The following is a 19,757-nucleotide window of genomic DNA, read 5'->3' as shown; positions in this document are numbered from 1 at the left end:
GTTGAGGGAGAGCGACAGGGATTGGTTGAAAGTTTGAGTAGGCGGGCTGGTGACGGTGTTAGAGCTGTCAGGTTCACTTACACCGTAGTGACAGCTGTCAGTTATTTGAAAGAGGGGGGAAAGTTTTCAGTGTGTCTTCTCTGGCTAGAAGGGCGGCTAAATTGCTTGTAGTGCCAGGCGGATCATTTCAGGGGATCAGTTGTTCAGCTGATCAGAGAGGTGTCGGGAAACTTAGTGGAGGCCCAGTGAGGGGAACGGCTTGGGGTCTCTGGGGAAGCACATTTCCAGCAATGTACCACTGAACTTCCGCAAGGAAAAGACCCTATTCCTGAAGACTTAGAGGGGCCACGCCCCAGGGTGTCGTTATGGATAGAGGGAAGCGATGCTAAAGCTATCCTCGACCCCGGGGCACAGATCAAGTTGTTTTACAGTTCGTTTTACAACCGGTGTCTGAAGCATTTATCCTTGACAACCGCAAGGGCACCGGAGACTTTGGGTACTAGTGGCAGTAGTTATCCAGAAGATGATGATTGGTTAATGACCCTGGAGTTCATGGAGGCATTTTCTGGGCACCCAGTGTGTCGAGTTGCTTCTGAGGACGTGTGTAGCAGCCTTGAGCCAGTACCGAATTTAAATGAGACCCAGCGGTGGTACGGCTTGGGGAAAGTAGCTGAGGGTGAGACCCTCTTAGTAGACGCTCCGAACCACCACGAGGGAGGGGAGTTGACCGCTGAAGACACCTCAGTGAGAGAGAGGTCGCGGCAACTGGACCCTGGCGGCGTGGAAGATGCAGGCAGCGTGTGTGTGGATGATGCGACGTGGTTTAATGTGCTGCATCTGAGGGGTGGATGTTGCCAGATCCTGAGGAGTGCGGCTGTTGATCCGAAGATGGCCTTTACTAGTTCCCTAGGATTCTTCCGATCCGAAAAGATGCCCAAGGGCATATTCGGAGCCCCTGCATCCTTCCCGCGGGGCATGAGGAAAACCATGGGGGAAGTGAAGGTGTGTGGAGTTTTGACGTATGTGGATGACCGCCTAGAGCTTGGATTCGCCTGGGGGGACTATGAGGCGAGGCGAGTGGCTGAGCCCGGGCGACCGAAGCGAAGTGTCAAATGTGGAGGAGTTTTTGGCCGGAGGAGTTTGGTGCAATGTGAGGAAAATGACCCGACATACCAGTTGAACTTCCTGGTGTTGGGACAGACGGTGGTGGACCGGGGGATGGAAACCCAGGTCGTCAATCTGAATGAGACACAGGGAAGAGAGGGGATTTGCATCGCACTGCGGTCATATACTGACGAATTAATCCAGCGAGAAGAAACAATGACCCACCTTCGAAGGGATCAGCAGAAACTCAAGACGTCCATTCAGAATAGATTGGAAGATTTACAAGTTGGGGAAGATCAAGGAAGTGTTCTGACTAAGGTCAACAGAAAACCGAGAGCCCAGGGAGGGGAGTTTGACTACACTCCGGAGGAGGTAAAGAAATGGAGGACAGATCTCGGAGAAGGGAGGCGGACGCTTGAAAGGAACCTGAAGGTGACAATCGTGAGTTTAAATGAAGTGGAAAAACTGAAAGTCGACCTGGAAGACGTCCTCAGGAAGAAACAACCGGAGGCTGAACATTCTTTAACTGCTGCTTTTCAAGTCAGGGTGGAAGAAGCTGGTGGGGTAACTGCGTCCCAGATTGAGATGGCCAGGAACCTGAGTCAGAACTGCTGAGGCTGTGGCGAGAGTTGAAGGAGTCCCCGAAGAAGCTGACGTCTCGACTGCAGGAGGCTGAAGGGGTAGCCCCAGCTAAATGTTTCAGTTTGGAGAAACTCAAACAGCAGCTACCGATCGAAGGAATGAGGAAGAATACGGATTCGAAGGATGATGTGCTGCACATGTGGTACATGCTGCCTTTCGCTAACTTCCCCGTGATTGAGGAAGAGACCTTTGGCCCTTCTCCCACTGAGTCAGGTGTAGTGGGGAGGGCTAGCTGTGGGCAGTCTGAGTTACGGCAGGATCAGGAAGGAGGAGAGGCGGGGCCCCGGCCACGGGACAGGGGGCTCCGAGCTGTAGTGGTGGCCTGAGTGAGAGAGGAGTTGGCAAGCAGGCCCGAGGTATCCCTAGTAGTGTCTGAGCCTTGTGGGTTTAGGTGAGGGGGTACGGAGGTCTCAGAGGGTTAAGAAGCTCCCAGATAGGTTGGCCTATTTAGCGCCCGTGGGACGGGAGTAAGGTCCACTGTTTGGGGAGCACTGTCACTGTGTGTATGTGTGTGTTGTGTGTCTGTAGGACTGGGTGGCGAGTTATTTAGAAGTCATGAGGACATGACTTTTTTTAGGTGGGGGGAGAGTGTACGGGGTCTTTCTTTTGTTACATTTAAAATGGCGATTTTTGTTATGTTAATCTGGGGAATGCGGCTTTGTTGTGCTTTAACGCTGAGAAAGTTTGCACTAGCAGCTTGTTGTGGTTTAGAGGGTGATAAGAGGGTGCTATTAACCAATTGGGATAGTTGTTATGCTTTTGGTGTATTTGAAGATACTGTATGCGCGGGGTTTTGGGGCAGAAGGCGGGAGAGCGAGACAGAGGATGGACCAGGTGCTGTGAGTCCGCTAACGGGGTCGGACCCCGAGCGGGACGTTCGGCGAGGAGACGGAGACGGACTCGTGTGGAGCGTCTGGTCGACCACCGTTGTTGGTCCCAGGCGGCCGGTCGAGGTGGTCCGAGGGGTCACAGGGTGAAGAAGAAGGTCCTTGAGCTCCAACGGTTTTGTGCACGAAGAGATTGAACTTTGATAAGTGTGGCGCCTTTTATTTTCCTTTTATATTTTATTCTCTTTTAATTATATAGTTCCAGTAATATCTATAAACTGTAAATCATTTAATCGTATCTGGTGTATTGTCTGTTATTTGGGCGGGGTGGGGTACCTCACACAGCATCCACACAAACGAATTACCCAGTTTGGCGGGGCCGAGGCTGTTTCCCTAGACGACAGCGAGCCGAGCGACCCTGAGGGTGGCCAGGGGGGCTGCATTGTCATTTAGTAATGCATGCATTAAGAAATGATACAATATTCCTCCAGTGTGATATCACAGAAACACAGGACAGACCAAGACTGAAAAACTGACAAAAACCACATAAATATAACATATAGTTACAACAGTGCAAGCAATACCGTAACTTGATGAAGAACAGGCCATTTAGCACGGTAAAAAGTTCAAAGTCTCTCGAAAGTCCCACATCTCTCGCATACGGGAAAAGGAAGAAAACTCTCCCTGCCATACCCGACCACAGTCCGACTCTGAGTCGTCCGAAAACTTCGAGCTCCGACCAGCCGTCCGACACCAAGGACCATCTCTGCTGAACGCTTCGACTCTAGCCCGGGCTGCCAGCAGCAGGCAAAGCGAAGGGTTTTGGGGCCTTCCCTCCGGAGATTCTTGATCGCACAGTGGCAGCGAACCGGGCATTTCAGAAGTTACTCCCGATGTTCCTCCGTGCTCTCACAGCTGTCTCCATCAAATCAGAATTGTGCATGGCCCCTATTTAACAATACGATATCATTTCACTGAAGAGGCTACGCGCGCTGCATCGCACCACCATCTTCTCCTCCCGCCGTTTATCTGTATTGAAACCCATTTCCTAGACCACATACCTAGCTGATCCCTGTAATTTTTCATAATCTTCTAAACATGTACACCACCACCTCTTTTAATATCCTGAAACTTACTATCCAAATTGTTTATGTAAATTGCAAACTCCAGAGGTCCCAGCACCATGTCCTGCAGTACACCACTACACAGGGCTCCAGTCCAGGAAACAATCCTCGACCATCACCCTGTGCTTCCTACCATTAAGTCAGTTATGAATCCAAAGTTCAAAATACATTTCTTATCAAAATATGTATACTATATACGACCCTGAGATTTGTCTCCTTATAGGCAACCATAAAACAAAGAAGCCCAATAGAACCCATTTTTTAAAAAAAGACCATCAAACATCCAATGTGCCAAAAAAAGAATAAATCATGCAAATAACATTCAGAACTAAAGTTCACGAAAGTGAGATCACAGCCGCGAAGCCAGCCATCACTGCAGCCAGTTCAGGAGGCTGTTAGTTACAAGTCACAGTCTTAGTTCAGCGCAGAGACAAGTAAACCTCACTGAGCAGCGATCTAAGCACTGGCCTGTCACTCACCTCTGATCCTGACACCAACATTTACAAGTGGCTTTCAACTTAAACCGGCCAAACATTGGCTCATTCCATGGTTTCAATCCACTGTCTCCTTCTGGATCCCCTGCAATTTAACCTTGCAGACTAGCCTGCCGTAAAGCACCTTACTTTAAAGTCCCTACAGACAACATTGACAGCCCTACCTTCATCTACCCTCAAACAATTCCAAGAGATTTGTCAAACATGACTTACCATACAGAAAGCTGTGCTGACTGTCCCAACTCACACCCTGTCTCTTCAAACATTGGTAAACCTTGGTTATATCTCCTTGATTTGTTGTTCTCATCAGTTCACCAGCTTGCAAAGCAAAATGCTTTAATACAAACATGTTTGCAATTGCTTATTGTTGAGCACCAGTCAGTTAAGGATGCTTTTGCCATTCTACTCGTGTACAATTTTATTAATTGTAATACCAAAGCAGGCAGCTTCTCTATAACACATTTTAATAGTAATATTATCAATATTTATAATCTGCTGATCGGGAAATGATTTTGAAAATAGGTCATGGTAAATCAACTGTACAAGATATTCTGTGGTTATGAAATAGATTCACTAAGATAAAATTAGCTTGTCAACTAATTAAAATGTATTATAATTTGTTATGTGTTTCTACAGAATAGTGATCAGTTTTCCTTTTGCATTATTTTGTTTAAAATTTATTTATAAATTTAAAAAATAAACACTATATACTGGAAATACATAATAGGCAGGCAAATATTAAAAATAGAGTTTGGGTGTTTTGAGTAACATCAGAATATCTTCAAAGCCAATGATTAACCATTAATTAATTAGCTTGTATCTCACGAAAGCTCCTTGACTCATTCAAAAAGAGTAGCTATAGAAACTGAGCTCAAATTAAAACAACACACATACTATTGGAATATGCTCGCTCATATTCAGCATAACTACGGCACAATAGAAGTCTTTCAGGATCCTGAGCACATGACAAAAAGTAGACCCATAAAATAAAATCAGTTTATACAGTCTGTAAAATTCTAAGCATAGTGCAGTAAACATCTATGATCTAAGGCTAATATAAAAGAAAGTTCTCACATATTTTGCTTTCTGAGAGGAATTGAAGAGAAAGATGCAATTTAAATTAATATATTTAAGTATTCACAATGGATCTAACATTTGCAATTTTAAATAAACTTGATAGCAAATAAGGACACTTTGTAGCTTCCATAAATCTTCTAGTGCTTGTTGGGTTAGGTTGAAGGGGATCCTATTGAGATTGGGGAGGGAAACCAGCCAATGACAGTCAAAATCAGCAGATGCTGGAAGTCTGAAATACAAAAGAAAATGCTAGAAACATTCAGAATGTCAGGCCGCTTCTTTGGGATTAGAAACATTTATCATTTCAGATCTGGGATCCTTCCTAAGAAATGGGGAGATTTTTTTTAAAGTTTATTTTCAGTAGTAGAGAAGGTAAGGGAAGGATAGGTAAAACATGGGGAGTATCTCTGATGGGGAGTGTCTAGAAGGCTTACTGTGGGCAGCTGCTAGCACTTTAAGCCTTTTTGTTTGTTTATTATGTTGTTATTGGTGAGGCTGTGGGACATGCCCAGTAAGCCAAACTATATGAATAGAATACAAAAAACGGGGCCAAAATGATGACAAGCAGAATTACCCAGCTTTGATACAATCAAAAGAAAGGGCAAGTTACCCAAAATTGGGGATTACGGTATAGGGCCTGGAAAGCTGCAACATGCCCAGAGGGAAGGTGAGGTGTTGTACCTCAAGCTTACCGTGCGCCTTCTACAGGAGGCTAGTCAGAGTTGGAGTGGGTTAGTGAATTAAAGTGCCAGGCAACTGGAAACTTTGTGGAGCACCAGCAGAGCAATGACCCAATCTCAGTTTGGTTTTTCTAGTGCAGAGGTGGGCATTTTATGAACACCAAATGTAGTGAAGTGAAGTACTGCTTCACCCACTGTTTAATGGGAAGGAAGGGGTGAAAGGCCAAGTGATGCATCTCCCGTGGGCTACATGGAAAATCCATTTGAAGTCAGTAGAGAGAAAGTAAGATGGCCCTGATGAGAAATAAGATGCTAAAACTGGCAAGAATGTTTAGGGTGGAGAGAAAGGGAAAAATGATTTTTTCTATTTTCCCAATGGCCTTTATCTCTGAAGTGCCTCTTGTTGCTTGCCCAACTCTTTTAGGAAAAGAATGTCTGTTACATAGATACTAAAAAGGCGGTGTTCAAAAGTAACAGGAAGATAATGAAAACAGCTTAATACTGAGATACGTAAACAGCAGGCCTTAGTAAAGTGTGCATCAAACAAAAGAATGAAAAACATTCTAAGAGAAATTAAGAAAGCAGAAAATGTAGGACTAATATGTCTTCCAGTCTCAGAAGTCATTAGTGACTCATCAGCAGTTGATGTTTGTTATGTATAATGGTTGATGGTAAAACGTAGAAACACATTGATTATCCCTGAATACTTAAAGGATGTCGATGCAGCTAAAGAGCCATTGGATCTTTTGGAGCTAATTATGCAAAAGCTTTGTGCATTATTATAAAGCATTTCCTGGGATAATTGCAATTGCATCACATAAGCATAGAGAATATACATTCAGAATTATTTGTTTCTATAATTGCAGTTCTTGAAAGAAGATATCCTAAAGAAGTTCAAGACCTCTATGAAGCAATGAGACACTTTGCAAGACTATTGGGACCTACAGAACATGATAAGTTTATTGAAAGTCATTCATGTATGTGGTACTTGCATTTGTTTGTTTTCTTATGATGATAGTATGTTCCATTGCTTATTTTGATCTTAATTAGAATTCAGATTCATTGGCCACTTTATTAGGTACAGGCATTCTGCTGCTGTAGTCCATCCATTTCTAGGTTTGACATGTGCATTCATTCAGAGATGCTCTTCTGCATACCACTGTTGTAACACATAGTTATTTGAGTTACTGTCACCTTCCTGTCAGCATGAACCAGTCTGGTCATTCTCCTTTGACTTTTCTCATTAAGAAGGTGTTCTCACCCACAGAACTGCTGCTCACAGGATTTTTTTTGTTTGTTTCTTGCACCATTCTCTGTAAACTCTAAGGGCTGTTGTGTTTGAAAATCCCAGGAGATCAGCAGTGTCTGAGATACTTAACCCTGATGTTTGGTCTCATTAACAGCTGAACCTCTTGACCACTTCTGCATGTTTTTATGCATTGAGTTGCTACCACATGATTGGCTGAATAGATATTTGCAGTAATGAACAGATGTACCTAATAACGTGGCCACTGAATTTATCTTTTTAATAGTGATTTTTGTACTTTTTAACTGTCTTAATATACACACAAAGCAATAGGTTTGTTTTCAGAGCACAAAATATAGAATTTTATCAACCAGCTTTGCATTATATTAGGTCATGGAAATATAAACTATCATGAAAAGGTGGTTGGAGTGGGTCCCTGGGGAATAATAATGTTACACAAATTAAATTACAGAATTCCAATTCTTGACATATCCTTTCTCCACAGTGGATTTTGAACTCCGGAAAGAAATCAAGCGTTTGCAAGAATACAGAAGGGCAGGAATCTTCACATTCCGTGGTGAATTATTTGGGAATGCTATTCAATAACTTCTGTTTCTCAGAATAACCTTGTAAATACAAGCATGCTGGAAGAAAGAGGAAAGCTGTTTTATAAAGAGCATCTTAGCCAGTTAAATGTACCATGAAATAATTTTACTGTGCATGCGTGTAAAATATTTTTACGTAATATATGCAAATAAAAGCTTTGCATTGAATTCTAGGTCTAGTAGCAGCTTTTAAAAAAAAAGTTTGTAAATTAGAAAAGCAGAAGCAATGATAAGCATTTAAATTTGATAGAGTATTATCAAGATTCAGTACCTTCTGATTGTTATCAATGTACCTGTGCCTTTTATAACCAAAAATTGGTGCAGGCAGTATTTTTGTTTCTAACCAGTTCTATCTGATCTGTTGCTTAATTTGGAGATGTAAGGGGAGGAAGAGGCAACATTTACACTGTGGTGTAAGTTCATCTGTCCAATGGTAAAACCTTAAGTCATTTTAACAGTGTCATCAATCTTTTCTTTCCTGATGACACTGTAAAACAATTAGTAGGAATCAAAAGCCTACCTGAATCCTAAAACTGCTGATCATCTGGTGTGTATTAAGTTTGAAGTAGAAGCAGCCTATACACATTCATATATCTATGCCATGGGCGTGAGGTATTCTATATCATACATCTTGATGATGAAGCTCAAAGAATAAGGGTGACAAGTACCTCTCTGTAAACTGAAGTTATTAGGTTTGGTGAATTTCCTTTCTCCCTTCAGTTAGCTTATTTATTCCTCTTCTTTTGTTTGATGATCAATTTGCATTGGCACTTGCGGTTTTATTACGCAACATCACTCTGCAGGGAATGCTCAATTTAAAATCATCTCCACAGCTTGATGCCCAGTAGCACCATTTTGTTTTTGAATGACTCCAATGTTAATCACAGCTGTTGGCTTATATTTTTTGATGTATTCCTCTGTAGAGTTTTTTTAAACATGCATAAACTGTGGTTCAGATCCATTTGTTACAAAGAGCAGTACAAGAGAAAGATCAACCCCCATTTTAAATTGACTTTTAAAAGAAGTTAAGTACAGGAATCAGAGTAATGTAGAACACAGGAGATTCTGCAGATGCTAGAAATGCTGCCTAACTTGCTGAATTCCTCCAGCATTTAGTGTAGGTAGAATAATGTAGAAGACAGAATTGGGAGATGTAATTCCTATGTAAAAGAATTACAAATAAAATGTAACCTTTTAATTAATTTCATTTTTCAGAAATATCTGACAAATGAGTGGTTTATAAATATCTCAAAATGTATTGATCCTCATTCTTACTCCTGCAGCAGCTCTTGGGTTAGAGTGGAGCTCTCCACTGGATGGCGTTTTACTTTCATGGCTATTAAATTCTCTGATTAAAACTAGAGGCATTATCTCAGGATATACAGGAGTTGGGACACAAGACTTTATAAATCAACGGGTTATCAATCTGTGGCATCCTCCACCCCAAATAGTAGAGGGTATTCAATTGTGAAATATTTCGGGGTCGAGTTGGAGGTGAGATTTTTGGATTGAAAGGACATTCGAGGGGTGATTGATAAGTTTGTAGCCTATGGTAGAATGAGTCAATTTTAGAAAACCTAGCACATTTATTTTTCAACATAGTCCCCTCCTACATTTACACACTTAGTCCAGTGGTCGTGGAGCATACAGATCCCTTCTTTGTAGAAGTCAGCATCTTGGACCTCTGGTCCACAGCAGGGGTGATTGATAAATTCGTGGCCTAAGGTAGAAGGAGATGAATTATTAACTTCAAACTTTCTGCATAATCACTCAGAGTTGAACTACACGTGTATGTAACAAGAGCTGTATAACTCAGTTACTTGCATTTTTATCCATATATTCTGAAAAGGAATAAGGTAACAATATTAAATTAATTCATTGTAAATATGGACTAACTTTCAGAATTGAAATTTGAAGTTAATGTATGAATTTAATTAAATTCATAATCAAAAAAATCCATTTATAAATTAGAAAAGTAAAACAAAATTAGTTAAAATCTGATTCATGCAGACTGTTATCAAGGTTCAGTGCCTTCTGGTTGTTACCAATGGTGTAAGCAATATTTTTGTTGCCATAACCAGCTCCATGTGATTGAATAATATCATACTTAATTTGGAGGTGTACAGAGAGGAGAGTGCTAAATATATTCTGTGGTGTGAGTTCTTCTGACCACTGGTAAAATCTTAAATCTCTTTAACATTGGCCTCATATTTCTTCCCGATACCACTTCATTGATTGTTTCTACTTTCAAAAACTAACTTTTAGATTCTGTAAATTAAACATTCATTTACATATCTATTGTTATGTGAGATTTTTTAAAGAAAGTTGATAGAATATTGGTATTCCGCATACTGTTATTTAATGGTATTTTCATATCTAGGTGCCAGAGTATATGACTGCTTGAAGGTGCATCGTGAGGAGGAACGCCTAAAGCGCTGCATGCTCACAGATGTGCTTCAGTGCCTCCAGGACTCCAGTGCTTGTCAGCAGTGGTTACACAGGCAAGCAGCAATGTGAGTTCTCCCCGGTCATCTAGAGGCAAGAGCTCACAACAGTGTGAATAATCTTCTTTGATCTGCCTCAGGCCTCATGTCCTCTCCAGTGCAGTTCCTCTTACTCTTCAATTCCTTCCTCTTTAAACCTACCCCCCTCTCCAGAGACTGACCTCTGCAGTCCTTTGTGATATAGAATTTTTATTATTATAGTTTATATAATTACACTTTGGTTCTTTCACTTCATGGAGAATTGGCAATGTTGGTAATGAGAGTCGTCGAAGAGTTCTGAAGCTTAATGTACCCATGTGTACCCTCAGCTGGATCCTGGCACACAGTAAATGGGTTCCTCTTTTATTCCTGAGATACTTGATAGAAATGTTGAATCATTAAGTTAGGTTTGTGTCATTTAGTTTAGACTGTCATCACTTTAGATGTAATTCAACAGATTCACTGCAATTCACTAGCTGGACTACTTTAAACTGCTTTTTTTCCAAAGTGAAGGCTGAATCATGCTCGTGAATGAGATGATTCCTTTCCCTGTGGCCTTGCATTTCCAGATCATCATGAAATGTTTAAGATTCCAATTCTAATCACATCCTCATGAAAAATGTGCTGTCTGTCATTGAATCTAGCACTACGTAAATTTTCTGTGGTTTCCAAGTGATTCAATTTGCACCCTTGTGCAGTTGCACCTTGAGAAAAGGATTCTGTCTCAGCACAGACGTTGCACTGAGTAACATATGGGACGCACTAATTTGTCATTTGGTCAATCATAACTGAATTAATAAACATGGAAATAGACGGATCACATTGTAATGTATAGTACTGAGCAAAAGTCTGAGGCATGTATGTGTGTGTCTATGTATATATATATAGAGAGAGAGAGAGCGCGCGTGTTATGGTGCCTAAGACTTTTGCACAGTACTGTAATAATTTTGTATTGCACAATACTGCTACTGCAAACAAAAAAAATAGCAAATTTCATGACATATGTGAGTGATAATAAACCTGATTTTGATATGGGTCTGTATTGTGGAGTGAGAGTGAGAAGAGGGCAAGAAGAAGAGGAATCATGGTTGAGAAAAGAAGAAGAGAGAGGGAAGCACCAGAGAGACATTCTGTAATGATTTATAAACTAATTATTTGGAATCTGTATATTATTATATATATATATGTGTGTGTGTTTGCACAGTACTTTATGAAATTTCATCAATCTCATGTGTTCGTCGCATTGAACTTTGTCCTTTTACTTAAGGGATCCTGAATTATTTGCTCTATTAATCATTTCTGTGTTCATGCAACTCTACAAGTAAGCTTGTAGTTATAATGTAGGCAGAATTACACCAATGAGCTTTATATATTCAGTGCAGAAGCCATGCTGTAGATGTTTCAGATAAGTTATTTCAAAGTTACTTAAGTAAGTCTGTGGTGTAAGTTTCCACCAACTACCATGAAACATAACTGGAGGCCAGCTGGTGGCATAGTGGCGTCAGTGCTGGACTTCGGGGCAAAAGGTCCCGAGTTCGAATCTGGCCGGCTCCCTTGCACGCTCTCTATCCGTGCCTGGGTTGAGTGTCGAGCTAACAACTTGACCTCATATAAAAAAAATACCTGGAGAGAGATGGGCACCGCCAGGTTTCAGATGCCCAAGACACACCGTACGATGAGCATACTAAAAAAAGAGATTGTCATGACAGCGCCCCGCATGTATTTAGTTTACTTCTTTATCACAAATGTCAGAAGAACATGCATATTTTAGTTAAGGTTGATTAGAATTACATAAATTCTGACTATAAAAGGTATTTTACTAAACATAAAAGACATTCACTGACATTTTTTTGAATCTCTATTAATGACCTGGACATGGAGGTGCACCCGACTAAAAATTTGTCAGCATTGTGAACCGTGAAGGGAATACAACAGGCACACTGATGGAATAGACAGGGTCCTGGTTGATGCAGTTTAACATAGAGAAATCTAACATGATGGATTTTGTCAGAAAGAATGAGGAGAGAACATAAAGAAGAAAGGAAGCTTCCTAGAAAGGGCACAGGAGCAGAGGGACCTAGAAAATAGGTGTACAAGCAAGTGAAAGTGACAGGGCAGAACCTTTATAAGATACTGGTTTAGGCTCAACTAGAGTATTGTGTTAGTTTCTGGTCACCACATTATTAGAAGGCTAATAATGAAAGTGGTCCGTTGAAGGTGGTCCAGAAAAGTAAAACCGAGGAGAGACTATTTTACAAAGCATTTTCTTTGAATCTGGAATGCACTGCCTGCAGATGTGATGGAAGAAAGTTTCACTGCAGTCTTCAGGGGGGAATTAATTTAATTTAGGGTGAAGAAAAAATTTGCAAGGATATGGAGAAAGTGCCAGAGGTAGAACTAGTGTAGTTTCTAAGATGGAGACCTGACACAGGCACAATCGACCAAATAACCACTTGCTGTGGTGCAAGCATTCTACAATATAGATTTCAGGCAATCTTAGTCAGTGAATGATGTTGGCAAACGTTACAGGAGCATCAGAACTAAGACCACAAGGCTACTAAACAGCTTCCTCTCACAGGCAGTCAGACTGCTAAATAGCTGCTCCACCTGACTCTGCTTTGGACACTTTTAACATGCACTGGACACTTATAACTGATTTAACTGACATGTGGCTGTTGTGTTTTACTATTTATTGTTATGTTTATTATTTAGTGTTGCGTTTGTTATGTTATGATTGCACTGCCCCTGAGGAGCGCTGTCTCATTCTGCCCTGCAGAGCTGATGTATGGTTAGAATGACAATAAAGTTTTTTGAATCTTGAATGTTTTTCTTGGTAATTAGTGTGTTGTGTATATTTGCTAGGTTTTCAGCATGTAATACATTGTTGATAATAAAATCCCTTTTCCTTTTAAAATTCACTCGAAATTCCCATGAAGTTGCTGAAAAGGGTACATTTGTTCCTTGCTGAGCACTTTGTGTTTCCTTGCATACTTCCTGAATAACATGGTGAGGAGGGAATACATTTTCAATTTTGAGGGTGAAATGCAAAAGTTTGCTCAGTTCTAATTACCAGTGTTTTAGATATATGTTATAAAGACAGTGCCTTTCATGTTCTAGAAATGTACCAATTTCATTATTTTTTCATACTTCTTTTGTTTCAGTGATTCAGGACTAAACCCAGCGGCACCAATCATTTCTTCAGCTGGTGAGTAGCTGCTATTCATGGCTTAGAGTGAAGTGCACAAAGCTGTTCTTAACTTGCAGAAAAACCCACTGATGATATGATAGAAATTAGACCTGGTAAATAAACTACATCTCACATCCCCGTTTCTCTTGCAAATAGTTGGAGTCATTCTTACTTGCCGGATAGCTTCAGACAGAGATTGCTTTGGTCAAATAAATTAATTGTCACAGTTGCATACACTAGATTTCCTGAACAAAAGCAAAATGACTTGTTTTTAAATATACTTTGAAAATACTGTAAATAAATAACCAATTAATTCAACCAATTTTTGTTCTATTCTGAGTTATTAATTTATAGGATTTCACTATTTAGTCATAAAAGAAATTCAAGTGTATTAGAAATGCCATCAGTTCCCTGCAACTTCTAGCAGATTAGAAAAGTCCTCTAAAAGGCCTTACTATTTGAAACAGAGTAATGACTTTTGAAATAGCTTGAGCTTAATTGTCTAGACCACCCTCCTTTCAATTCCCAGTGAACGTTGCATTCAGTCTATCACATATAGCATCATTTAAAGCATTGTTGTTCAAATAAATACTTGCATTTATTGCTTGGTTTGGCTTAATTTGTCACATCAATAATTAGGTTTATGTTTTAAATTAAAATAAACTATTCGTGTCATCAAAGCTCATTACTGTAACACCTTAACTTTTCTCAGCCAGTTTCAAATATTTCCTTTAAGTTTAATCTTTGCTCAAAAAAATTGTCCCCCAAGAAATCCTAACTTGGATTTTTAAACAGTCTTGGATTTATTTAGGTTAATGTACTATTGAAAGAATTAAAAGTGATATTCTGAGTTGAGCTTTTCATTGTCTGCTCTTTTCCCTTCATTTCCAAACTGCAGAGTATATCGTTATTCTTTCCCACCGATCTCATTTCATTTATACTGAAAATGACCATTTCCTGCCTCAGTTCCAGTTGAACAAAATATTAAGGAGGGGTTTTACAAAAAAAATCTCTGAAAACTGCAAAAAGGTGTCATTGTCGTAATCACAGCATATTTTAAATATATTTGCCATATTTCATTGCAATTAAAAGTCAGCTCCAGCACCTATGTTATTTTTCAATTCTTTTATCAGTGAATCTGAGAGTATATGGGCAATATCCCTATCCTGATAGGAAGTATGCTTGAAGGGAGTACAAGTTAGAGAATTGGTATTAAATTAAATTCTTGTTTCTGACCCAAGGTTCTTTAAAGCATAGCTTTTCAGTGAGTGTATTGAATTTCCAAGTGATAAGTACAATAATTGTTTCCACTAAGAGATCATGTGTTTCGCATTTGAGTACTGACTCTCTATCAACCAGCTATTGCAGCAGTAATCCTTTGCTCCCTTTCTTCCTTACTGTCCCAATAGTTGTAATGTTAGCAGCTTTACAAAGTGTTTGGAGTTCACTAACTTTGACTTTTCCAGTTTACTCACAGGAAATTAACCCTGCTGGCAAGGCCAAATTTATTGCCCATTCCTTACTGCTTTTGAGAAATATTTCAAATAGAATTGATGTACTTTTTGTATAGGAAAGAATGTTCCAATCACTTGTTATTGCTCACTTCATTACCAATTCAGACCCTATGCTAAATTCATTTACACATTTGTGGTAAACCCCAGATATTTTAAGTCCATGGTAAACGTAGAACAGTTAGCATGCTGTTTTATCAGCTTCTTACCCAAAGAAGTGTGGAAGATTAACTTTTTAATCTGTACTATTCTTTACTGAAATTCCATTTGTTTTCCTTTTATTTGTTATGGATGGAGCAGGTCGGAGAAATGCACCCCCACTGAACCTCACGGGCCTACCTGGGACAGAGAAACTCAATGATAAGGAAAAAGAGGTACAGGCACCAGTCTCAATGCTGCTAACTCTAGGAGTATAAGATTGTAGTGTTATTGGTGGGGAGGAATACGATAACTCTAATCAAATTTTATTTTGGTTACTTACAGTTTCTTCAGGCTACCTCTAGTTCCAACCAAGATGTTGCGAGTTAACCTGATATTCTAAAGTAGTTTTTGCAATAGCTTTTACCTTTAAGAGAAAGCAGCAGAATCTCAATGGTATTATTAAAATGGAAATTTTAGAAATACTGCTACTTAGAAAAAGATGAGTGACACATTTTATTGTTCTGGTATGTCGTAGCCTTCCTATAAACATGAAATTTGGATAAAATGTTTTAATTTATGTTGGAATAATGCTGTTTGTGGATTTTCTCTTTCTACCCTTCCTCCACCCATTTCCCAGCTATGTCAGATGGTGCGACTGGTTCCTGGAGCATACTTGGAATACAAGTCGGCTTTAATGAATGAAAGCAGCAGGTTAGGTGGTTTAAAGCTAGCCCAGGCAAGGACTCTCATTAAGATAGATGTGAACAAAACTAGAAAGATCTATGATTTCCTGATTCGAGAAGGATATATTACTAAAGCTTAAATAGGTGACCCAAGGCTGTCACTAGGCAACCTTGACACAAAACTGACTGTCACCTGGCAACCTCTGATTTCTTTTGTCAGTGATGTACAGAATGGAAAAAAACATCATCTTTTTTATTTATTTTTTTTAAAGATTGGAATTTGTTCACTGTCAGATTATGGATCTTTTGTGTTTTGGTAAATGTAGTGTGAAAGTACAATAAAACATGCTTTTTATAAAGATGTATTTTAAAACTTTTTTATTACCAAAAATGATTAAATTTGCTCCACTGAATTTACTGTTTTAGACATTTTCTTGAGATGAAATCCTAATTTTATTGTGGGGAGTGATAAATTTTTGCATTTCCAAGCAACATTACATGAACCAGAAGATTAAATACACAACAAATAAATCCAGTTGGCTGAGATTGGATTTACAAAATGGAAATTAGTAAGGAGTTTCACTCAAAGCACTATTTTAGAAGAAACATCTCTCAGGACTGTCAGGAAATCAAAAATGTGATTGGGACAATACTACTTTTGAATACTTACCTTCAGTGTTCAGAATGGTTAGTTCATACTTAAATGACAATCAGCCATATGAGTCCAGCAGCTTTTTTAACACATGCTGTCTCCAGCTCTCCTCGACGTTTATATCCTTGACAATGTGCCAACCCTTTAACTTACTCTGCGATCTATAATCTTAACATAATCACAAATGGATATAATCACCAGACTGGATAAAAAAGAACTTACACTGCCTCCAGTCCATCATTTGATTCAGAGGACACTTCAATTACAACCTCAGATCTGTGAGTCCACTGGAAGCTGGAGGCCCTGAGGTGGGCCGTCCTGGAGTTGGAGGACAGTCTGTGTGTGTGTGCCTAAGTGGGAGCATGGTTAGGAGGGAGCAAAGAGGTTTATAGTTTTGTTGTTGCTTGTCGTCTGCTGATCATTGTGACCGTGCTATGTTGGCACTTGAATGTGCGGACACACTTCAGGGCTGCCCCAGCACATCCTTGGGTTGTGTTGTTTGTTAACGCAAGTGACACATTGCAAAGTATATGTGATAAAATAAATTAATCTGAATGTTGTGGTGAAGACTTGGCAAATATTAGGAGCCAAGGCTGATGATCTGTAAAAAGAAATTAAATTCACTGATAAAATTGTGTTTTCATATACTTAATTACCAATCTCCTATCTCATGAAAGGGATACTCCTGAATTACGTTTGATTATTAATACCAGTTTTCCACCCACAGCTCAGTATTTCCTTAAGTATGGTATTCAGCTCACTCCATGCTACCTGAGATAATACACACATGCTTTAGTAAGTTTTTGGTGTCATTTACTGCAAAACTGTCATAACCACGGATTCGGCAGCAAGGTAGATACAGCAATTGCGCTTCTGAATTTGCATGTGTCAGCTAATTATTTATTCATAATAGTATTTAACTCCATACTGTCATCGTCATGCTTGTCGAGATTTGGACAGAGAACAGCAACGCTTTGCTGTCTATTTTGCTTTCGGCCTTTTCCTTGCGAAATTGTACTTTTGAGTCAACTGACTTCGAAGACTGGCGGTATTCATTTAATGTTTAGATTTTCTTTTCGGCCGCTGTATAGGCTTCGGTTCCCATTTGAGAGTTTTAGTTAACGGCCTATTTGGCCTAGCATTTATTATTTATTTTCCCTTAAACATTATTCGTAATAAAGTTTGTGAACTATCAACCTGCTTCAGTGCCTCTCATTCTTCACTTGGGCCATATCCAAACCTGGTAGCAAAAACAACTGCCATTTTTGTTGCTATCCATTTTAGCCAACTGAAGAAACGAGTTTTCAATGACCAAGTACTGACATAAAGTAGGTACGACGTGGACAGCATGAACATGGGGAGGATGTTTCCATTAATAGGAGAGACCAAGAAACAAGCGCACAGCCTCAGAATAAATTATCCCTTTAGGACTGAGATGAGGAATTTCTTCAGACAGAGGGTAGTGAATTTGTGGAATTTGTTGCCACAGAGGGTTGTGGAGGCCAAGCATTGGCTGCATTTAATGGCCTAATTCTGCTCTTATATCTTACAGTCTTGTGGATACCCTGTGTATGCTTCATGGACATGGACACATAGAAATCTGAAAGCACTGGCGAAATCATTACTGCCAATTGGCTCTGCAAAATCCTGTAAATCCATTGGTAGGATAGGTGGACTGTTGTCAGTGTGACAGTGTCCAAGACCAACATCCACATGTATATTTCCATTTCCAGTTTCTTTTGCTGTAATAATTTCAAATTCTGGACCCTATTTCTGAAAAACGCGACAAAAACATGCTAGGAAAATTCTGAAGTAAGGTTAGAGACCAGTGCTTGGAGAAATTTATTGATCTGTAGTCAATTGGCACTTTTAACCCATCAACATCAATGCCAATTCTCATCTTTGGAAACTTTGATAATAGCACTGCTGCAGTTTATTACCATTAACAAGTCAATGAATCCTTTCTTGTCCTGCCTTGTTCTTTCAGCCAGAACTAAATTATTAATCCAGAAACTCAACCTCAGCTTTAAATATACCCAGTGACTTGGCCTCCACAGCTGTCTGTGGCCATGAATTCCACAGATTCACCAAACTGACTAGCTAAAGAAATTCCTTCTCATCTTTGTTGTAAAAGGATATCCTTCTATTCTGTGCTGTCTGGTCCTAGATTCTCCCACTGTTGAAAACACACTTTCCATGTTCACTCTATCCAGGCTTTTCCATGTTCAGTAAGTTTCAATGAGATCTCGCCACCTCCCCCCATCCCCCATTATTCTAAAGTCCAGGGAGTACAGTCCCAGAGCCATTAAAAGCTCCTCTTAACATTAACCATTTTATTCTTGGAATCATTCTTCTAAACCTCTGGGCTCTCCAATGCCAGCACATCTGTTCTCATATGTGGCCCAAAGCTGCTCATGATACTCCAAATGTCTGACCAGTGCCTTATAAAGCCTCAGCATTACATCCTTGCTCCTATTTTCTAGTCCTCCCAAAATGATGCTAACATTGCATTTACCTTCCTTACAATCAACTCAAGTTGACCTTTAGAAAATCCTGCACTGGGACTCCCAAGTCCCTTTGCACCTCCAATTTCTGAACTTAATTCCCATTTGGAAAATAGTCTACACCTTTATTCCTTCTACTAAAGTGCATGATAATACACTCCCCTACACTATTCCATCTGCCATGTCACTTCCTTACCCATTCTTCTAATCTGTCCAAGTCCTGCAGACACCCTGCTTCCAACATTACCTGCCCCATTACCTATCTGTATCATCTGCAAAGTTGGCCATAAAGCCATCAATTCCAGCATCCAGATCATTAACAAATAACAGCAGACCAAACCTCAACCCGTGCTGAACACTAGTCATCAGCAGCCAACCAGAAAAGCCCCTCTTTATTCCCAACGTTTTCCTTCTGCCAGTCAGCCAAGCTTCTATCCATGCCAGTATCTTTCCTGTTACACAAAAGGCTCTTATCTGTTCAGCAGCCTCATGTGCGGCACCCTGTCAAAACCTTATGAAAATCCAAGTAAACAACATCCACTGACCCTCTTTTGTCTGTTTCAACAGATTGTCAGGCAAGATTTCCCCTTAAGGCAACCATACTGACTTTTGCCTATTTTATCACGTACCCTGAAAATATCATTAATTAATTATTTAAAGGTACAATGCAGAATAGGCCCTCTGCAGTTTTGTGTCACTGAAGTAATCAATTAAATTGTTGGCTGTCTGAACTACATGTATAAGTGATGGGTGGCAAATTGGTGAACAAGGTGGATACTTTGACAAAGGAAACATAT

At 39.9% G+C, this 19,757-nt stretch overlaps 1 protein-coding gene across 2 annotated transcripts in view; it reads left to right on the top strand.

Annotated features, from left to right (window-relative positions):
* tada2a (transcriptional adaptor 2A) overlaps positions 1–16,163 on the top strand; it is a 52,753-nt gene extending 36,590 nt beyond the window's left edge. The window contains exons 10-15 of one of the 2 annotated variants that reach the window (XM_072243614.1): positions 6,815–6,925; positions 7,700–7,771; positions 10,180–10,312; positions 13,444–13,487; positions 15,272–15,354; positions 15,759–16,163. In XM_072243614.1, coding sequence (XP_072099715.1) covers positions 6,815–6,925; positions 7,700–7,771; positions 10,180–10,312; positions 13,444–13,487; positions 15,272–15,354; positions 15,759–15,944 — 629 coding nt within the window. In that variant the 3' untranslated portion in view covers positions 15,945–16,163. The remainder of the gene's footprint in view (positions 1–6,814; positions 6,926–7,699; positions 7,772–10,179; positions 10,313–13,443; positions 13,488–15,271; positions 15,355–15,758) is intronic. The other variant, XM_072243615.1, reaches the window with a different exon arrangement.
* The last annotated feature ends 3,594 nt before the right edge of the window (positions 16,164–19,757 follow it).

The sequence above is a fragment of the Mobula birostris genome, chromosome 25 (genome assembly GCF_030028105.1).
Source record: "Mobula birostris isolate sMobBir1 chromosome 25, sMobBir1.hap1, whole genome shotgun sequence".
NCBI lineage: Eukaryota > Metazoa > Chordata > Chondrichthyes > Myliobatiformes > Myliobatidae > Mobula > Mobula birostris.
The sequence above is the reverse complement of the archived record's forward strand: the minus strand, read 5'-3'. Positions and strand labels throughout refer to the sequence as shown.